Here is a 7,064-nt window from a genome sequence, read left to right as displayed (position 1 = left end):
GGGCGCAGGCGGGGGCGGGGCGCTGGCCCGCGAGCGCTTCAAGGTGGTCTTTGCGCCGGTGATCTGCAAGCGGACCTGTCTCAAGGGCCAGTGTCGGGACAGTTGTCAGCAGGGCTCCAACATGACGCTCATCGGAGAGAACGGCCACAGCACAGACACGCTCACGGGCTCCGGCTTCCGCGTGGGTGAGGGCCGGGGGCACGACTGGGGGCAGGGGAAGAACAGGCACCAGGCTCGATGGGAGAGCTAGTGGGGTCTTGGCCTTAAGAGACTGGGGGCTGAGGGTTTAAAGGGCAGAGATCCGGGCACCTGGGGGCCCTGGGGCCTCAGAGAACTTGGGAGGCTGGAACTCTGGGGGCCAGAGTTGGAGGGCTGCATGGAGGCCTGGACTTAGAAGCTTCGCATTAGGTTTGGGGCCTAAGGGGTGGGGAAATGCAGAGGTCCTGGATGACACTGGCTTCCCAGAAGGTGCTGAGTTCTGAACAGGAGCACACAGGGTTTTTGAGGAATGTGAGCCGGGGACTGGAAGCCTCAGAGAAGGGATAAATACTCCCCCAAGAAGCAGACTTGCTGGAAGAAACAAGAAAAGTCTTTACAAAATGTCTAAAGTAGGGCCTGCCAGAGTAGACACCTGCATTCCTTGGGAGGAGGAGCTAAGGTCAGGGCTGGGGATGGGAGCTGGTTACTGGCAAAGTCTGAGAAGGCAGGGTGTTGGGGCCTAAAAGTAGAGTGCAGGCCTGAAGGTAGGGACTAGTTTGGGGTTCTCAGCCTTTCCTTTTCCAATGCCTCCCCATAAGCTCCTGACATCCTGCCTTGGAGGCCCTCAGGGTCCCCCTCATCCTCCCCCAAGCCCCTACAACCTCCCCAGTTCAGTTTGGAGCCCACCCCTTCCCTGGCATCTCTCTTCAAAGGGTCAGGCCTGGGGCTCAGTCATCCTCCTGCTAGGCCCTGTGGGCCAGGCTCAGGGAGGTGTCCCAGCAGTAATTACCCTCCTGGACAGGGTAATTAGGCCAGGCCCATGATGGCACCAGCAAAACAGCCCCTCTTACACATTCCTATATTCACTCGCCCACTCACAGAGCTAAGGAACCCCACTCGTGGCTCACATTTGTCATGAGATGGGGTGTGCACGCATGTGTCTGTGCGCATATTGCCCGTGTCTGGAGTCATGCCATGGGCATGGCGTGGCACTCTGTGAAGTACCCATCTTTGTGTTGTCTTGGGTTGTATCTCTAGTCACTGTTAGAGAGTGTGTGGGAGTGTTTTTGTTTTTGTGTTTTTAAGATGGAGTTTTGCTCTTGTTGCCCAGGCTAGAGTGCAATGGTGCAATCTTGGCTCACTGCAACCTCCACCTCCCGAGTTCAAGTGATTCTCCTGCCTCAGCCTCCCAAGTAGCTGGGATTGCAGGCATGCACCACCACGCCCGGCCAATTTTTTTGTATTTAGTAGAGATGGAGTTTCACCATGTTGGTCAGCCTGGTCTCAAACTCCTGTTCTCAAGTGATCTACCTGTCTCGGCCTCCCAAAGTGCTGGGATTACAGGCGTGAGCCACTGCGCCCGGCCAAGTGTATGGGGATGTTTATGTGAACCTGTGTTAGTGTCAGGATGAGTCTGTGTGTGTGATGAGGACTGTGGGTGTGAGTGTATGTGTGTCCATCTCCCAGGCTCCCTGGCCATCCTGCCCAGGCTGCTGTCTCCATCTGTGCTGCCCACATCCCCCAGGCTCGGTGCCCAGGCCACAGTGGGCGGGTGTCATTGGGAGGTCACTCTCACCGCTATGAGTGACTCACTGGGAGACAGGAAAAAGAGAATCCTACCTCCCCCAGCCCAGACACACCCCTCTGCTCTGTGAGGTCTGGCCCCAGGAGGCCAGGCAGGATGGGCTGGGCTGGGATGTGCTTAGCCTGACCCTGAGGGCCATGGATGTGGGCTGTCCCTGTGAGGCCCTTCTGGCATCCAGGAGAACAGTACCCCTGCCCTCCTGCCCTCCTGCCCTGGGAAGTGAGGGCAGCCATGGGGTGGGCAGGAGAGGGGCTGGGGTTTTGGGATGAGTCAGAGTCCCAAGGCTGGTAGTAGCATGGGTCGAAGGTGAGTACGGGACAGAAACAGACAAAGGTCCCATCCTCTCCCTCCCTTAGTCACTCTTTCATTCATTCCCCCAAATCCCCTGTGGGACCCAGAGTTGAGGCCAGCCTGGCCCTGCCTTCCAGAGTACCCTCTATAAGGAGGCAGACAGACAAGCAGGTGCCAGGCAGTGCTGGCCATTGGGGGGAAGGCAGGAGAGGGAGCTCAGGTGGGCGGGATAGGAGGAAAGGCTCCCTCCTGGTGGAGACACTGAGCTGGGAAGGATGAAATCTGCATATGTAGAGCGGGGGACATGGGGCCCTGTTGTGGAGGGAAGGGCAAGAATGAGGCCAGGAGGCAGGAGGCAGGCACATTTGCAAGAGGGAGATGGGTCCTGGGGTGTGCGGTGCACAGGGAAGGAGCAGAGGGGGATGGGCTGAAAAGGTTCTGGGCCATGGAGTGAGCTTCTGCCTGAGGCAAGTTTCTTTGGGACACTGAGACTGTGGACCAGCAGGAGAGGCTGGAAGCCCAGGAGGGGTCTGGGTGGCCAGGCCTGAGCCAGGGCAGGAGCAGTGACCCTAGGGAAGAGGGGAGGCAGGTTCATGGGACATTAGAGGCTGTAACTGGGCAGGGGAGAGCAGGAGGGATGGAGCCATGGGGGCTCAGCTGTGGATGCCTGGTGGCCAGGTGAAGAGGAGGTGGGGAGGCAGGATACTGACTTCTGACAGTATGTCCTGGACAGCGGTGCCCGAGAGAGCCCTGGAAAGTTTGGGGGCTGTGTCTGTGTCTTGAGATGTGGACATCTTTGCCAGTGATGAGGTGGGGGCCCCAGGATGGTGAAGAGGGAGAGGGTGGAGAGCAGGCAGAGAGGGCTGAGGCCTGAAGAAGGGAAGGGTTTAGGGGAGAAGAGGAGGAGATGCCAGGGACAGAGCCAATACCTTTGGAAGGCCCAAGGGGAAAGCCAGATCACCATAATTGTTTGCCACCACTTATTAAGCACCCTTTGTGTACCAGGCCCTAGGGTAAGCATTTGTACAGCCCTTACCTCATCTAACCCACACATCTCTACAGATGAGGACGCTGGGGCACAGGGAGGAGACGTGAGTTGCTCAGGGTCGCACAGCTGGCACATGGCTTAGCGAGGATTCAAGTCCTTGACTTGAGACTCCAGAACCCAACATGGGTGTAAGGATGTGGGGGGAGCTAGAGAGGGCAGCTTCCCTGTGTAGGATGTATCTCAAAACCTGACTTCCCAAGAGGACAGAGCCAGTGGGTGGCAAGGAAGTAGGGAGGAGCGGAAAGAGACAGGATGTGGATGAGGGCCTGACCCCCCTCTTCTCCCCAGTGGTGTGCCCTCTCCCCTGCATGAACGGCGGCCAGTGCTCCTCGCGAAACCAGTGCCTGTGTCCCCCAGACTTCACCGGGCGCTTCTGCCAGGTGCCCGCAGGAGGAGCCGGCGGGGGTACCGGTGGCTCAGGTCCTGGCCTGAGCAGAGCGGGGGCCCTGTCCACGGGGGCGTTGCCGCCCCTGGCTCCGGAGGGCGACTCTGTGGCCAGCAAGCACGCCATCTACGCCGTCCAGGTGATCGCCGACCCTCCTGGGCCCGGGGAGGGGCCCCCCGCCCAGCACGCAGCCTTCCTGGTGCCCCTAGGCCCGGGACAGATCTCAGCAGAAGGTACCAGGCGACTAGCAAACCCGGGAAGGTCGCCAGTGGGTGGGCACTAGGGTGGCCGGGGCAGGGCAAGGTCGGCCCTGGAGAGCTCAGCGCGGTGACCCGCGGCGTGGTGCGGACAGCCCTGAGGCCACCGCGCCCGCCCCCAGTGCAGGCCCCGCCCCCCGTGGTGAATGTGCGCGTCCATCACCCGCCCGAGGCCTCGGTCCAAGTGCACCGCATTGAGAGCTCGAACGCCGAGGGTGCGGCCCCCTCCCAGCACCTGCTGCCGCACCCCAAGCCCTCGCATCCCCGGCCGCCCACCCAGAAGCCCCTGGGCCGCTGCTTCCAGGACACTCTGCCCAAGCAGCCCGTGAGTGAATTCGCAGTCTCGATCGGCCTTTCCTTCTCTCAGGGTTGCTCTGCCCCAACTCACCCGGATAGCGGAAAACTGAGGGGCAGGGGAAGAGGAAAAGACCCAACCCCAACAGGCGGCGCGGGGGTGGGGTGCTCTGTGACCCCACCCCCCCTCCCCCTCCTTCCCCTAGTGTGGCAGCAACCCCCTCCCCGGCCTCACCAAGCAGGAAGACTGCTGCGGTAGCATCGGCACCGCCTGGGGCCAGAGCAAGTGCCACAAGTGCCCCCAGCTGCAGTGTGAGTGCTTGGGCTCAGAGGGGCGTTCCCCATCTGGTGGCCCCTCCCCACCCACCCCACCCATCCCTGCAGTGGGAGTCCCCAGGTCACCAGATTCCTCTCTACATCTGCTGTGCGCCTCCCCAGTTCCCTTCTCACCCTCCCATGCCAAGCTGTCGTCTCTCTGCAGACACAGGAGTGCAGAAGCCAGGGCCTGTACGTGGGGAAGTGGGCGCTGACTGCCCCCAGGGCTACAAGAGGCTCAATAGCACCCACTGCCAGGGTATGGCCAGCTAGGAGATTCTGTGGGCTGGAGGGGCAGGCCAACCATTACTGGGGGTGGGGAGGGTCCCAAGGTGGGTGAGAGAGGAGGCGGGGCTGGGGCAAGACCCTGAGTTTCTCGGAGCAGCCTGCTGTCACCCCATGGCCCCAGACCAGAGGGGCCAAACTTCCACTTACCACAGACATCAACGAGTGTGCAATGCCGGGCGTGTGTCGCCATGGTGACTGCCTCAACAACCCTGGTTCCTATCGCTGTGTCTGCCCACCTGGCCATAGTTTAGGCCCCTCCCGTACACAGTGCATCGGTGAGACTGGGGCTCAGATTCCTGGGAGGTCACAAGGCATGGCTGGGAGCAAGGATCAGAGCTCACAGGAGATCAGAGTGGGGTTAAGGGTTGACTGCAGGAGGAACAAAGGCCAGAGCCAATAGGATCAGGGGTCAGTGGGGTCTGGGGTCACATGAGATCTGCCATTAGCAGTCACATGGGGTCAGGGATTACACAGAGCCAGGGTCATGCAGATCATAGGCTTGGTGAGTAGGAGTGGTGAAGTCCAGGATAGCTAGAATCGGGAGTCAGTGGGGTCAGTGGTCACATAAGTTTCAGGGGTCACATGAGTTCAGGGTCATATGGGGTCAGAGACCACATGGGGATCAAGGGTTGTCTGGGCTGGAGAGGCAAGGTCTGCAGCAGCTGGGCAGAGGGACGTGGGCAATGTGCAGGCTCAGAAGCCCATGCCCCCCACTGCCCCCTGCAGCAGACAAACCGGAGGAGAAGAGCCTGTGTTTCCGCCTGGTGAGCCCTGAGCACCAGTGCCAGCATCCACTGACCACCCGCCTCACCCGCCAGCTCTGCTGCTGCAGTGTCGGCAAGGCCTGGGGCGCGCGGTGTCAGCGCTGCCCGGCAGATGGCACCGGTGAGTCAGGATTACGCAGGGCTAGGGGTTCATAGGTCCATGCACCTGTCCAGGGAATGCTCACTTTTGTGTCTGCTGTCTTGACTGCAGCTGCGTTCAAGGAGATCTGCCCAGCTGGGAAGGGATACCACATTCTCACCTCCCACCAGACGCTCACCATTCAGGGCGAAAGCGACTTTTCCCTTTTCCTGCACCCTGACGGGCCACCCAAGCCCCAGCAGCTTCCGGAGAGCCCTAGCCAGGCTCCACCACCTGAGGATGCAGAGGAGGAGAGAGGTCTAGCCTGACATCTTCTGATCCCTGACCCATGCCAAGCCCCTAGGCCTGACCCCTTGACCCCTGATCCACAGATCTGACCTCACAGTCTAACCCCCAATTCCTTATCCCTCACCCATCCACTGACCTCCCACATGACCCGCTGACTCCGACCCAGAGATTTGACCTCCTAAGCCTTCTACAGCCTGATCTGTAACCCAAGGCCCATCAACCTGATTATGTGACTATTATGCAAACACACCCTAACCACAGAATCTAACCCCTGACCCTTGACCTGGAGACATGATTGTTGAATTCCCAGAGACCCTAACTACAAATACTCAGCTGCTGATCCCAGATCTGACTCCCTTCTCCCACCCCAACACTTCATGGCCCCATCTTCTTCCCTTTTAGGGGTGACCACGGACTCAGTGAGTATGAGAACCCAGATGGGAGGGGCGGGCAGGCGAGGGACAGGAGGGCTCATGCTGCTGTCACCCGCAGCCAGTGAGTGAGGAGCGGTCAGTGCAGCAGAGCCACCCAACTGCCACCACGTCTCCTGCCCGGCCCTACCCCGGTGAGCTGGGCTCTATAGGGATGAGTCCTCAAGGGCTAAATCACTGGGTGGGCGGGGAGTTCGCAGTTTAAGTACTCAGGGACAATCAAGCTGGGGTGGGGCACCCGGCCAAGACTGAAGTGGAAAGGGAGGCTTCAGTCACTGTCGTCTCTGACCAGAGTGCACTGCCGCCCGCAGAGCTGATCTCCCGTCCCTCGCCCCCGACTATGCGCTGGTTCCTGCCGGACTTGCCTCCTTCCCGCAGCGCCGTCGAGATCGCTCCCACTCAGGTCACAGGTAAGGCCCGCCCAGCAAAGCCACGCCCTGCATGGGCCACGCCCCCAGTTTGGTTTTCTCTCCTCCTCTCCCGCCTCCAGGCATTCCTTAGCGCTAACAGGCTAGCGTTTATCCGGGGCTGAGCACTGGGGTAGCCGGAGCACCAGAGATCCCACTGCCCTAACCGATCCAGGTAGCATGGTGGTGAGCCCATTCTGACGGAGTTCATTCATTCAACAAATACTTATTAGTGTTACAGGTCTTTTAGAATTTGTCTAGCAGGTTTGCCTGTTTGTTTGTTTTTGTTGTTATTTTATTTTTTTTTTGAGACGAAGCCTCGCTCTGTCGCCAGGTGGGAGTGCAGTGGCGCAATCTCGGCTCACTGCAACCTCTGCCTCCCGGGTTCAAGCGATTCTCCTGCCTCAGCCTCC

General features: G+C 59.9%; 1 protein-coding gene across 3 annotated transcripts in view; it reads left to right on the top strand.

The window, feature by feature from the left end:
• Nucleotides 1-6: 6 nt before the first annotated feature.
• LTBP3 (latent transforming growth factor beta binding protein 3) overlaps nucleotides 7-7,064 on the top strand; it is a 19,665-nt gene continuing 12,607 nt past the window's right edge. For 2 of the 3 annotated variants that reach the window (XM_011965179.1, XM_011965180.1), the window contains exons 1-11: nucleotides 7-185; nucleotides 3,411-3,740; nucleotides 3,887-4,089; nucleotides 4,265-4,370; nucleotides 4,540-4,632; nucleotides 4,814-4,936; nucleotides 5,388-5,546; nucleotides 5,637-5,822; nucleotides 6,216-6,232; nucleotides 6,306-6,378; nucleotides 6,556-6,654. In XM_011965179.1, coding sequence (XP_011820569.1) covers nucleotides 122-185; nucleotides 3,411-3,740; nucleotides 3,887-4,089; nucleotides 4,265-4,370; nucleotides 4,540-4,632; nucleotides 4,814-4,936; nucleotides 5,388-5,546; nucleotides 5,637-5,822; nucleotides 6,216-6,232; nucleotides 6,306-6,378; nucleotides 6,556-6,654 — 1,453 coding nt within the window. In that variant the 5' untranslated portion in view covers nucleotides 7-121. The remainder of the gene's footprint in view (nucleotides 186-3,410; nucleotides 3,741-3,886; nucleotides 4,090-4,264; nucleotides 4,371-4,539; nucleotides 4,633-4,813; nucleotides 4,937-5,387; nucleotides 5,547-5,636; nucleotides 5,823-6,215; nucleotides 6,233-6,305; nucleotides 6,379-6,555; nucleotides 6,655-7,064) is intronic. The other variant, XM_011965181.1, reaches the window with a different exon arrangement.

Source organism: Mandrillus leucophaeus, unplaced genomic scaffold (assembly GCF_000951045.1).
Source record: "Mandrillus leucophaeus isolate KB7577 unplaced genomic scaffold, Mleu.le_1.0 Scaffold718, whole genome shotgun sequence".
Taxonomy (NCBI): domain Eukaryota; kingdom Metazoa; phylum Chordata; class Mammalia; order Primates; family Cercopithecidae; genus Mandrillus; species Mandrillus leucophaeus.
This window is presented reverse-complemented; position numbering and strand designations above follow the sequence as displayed.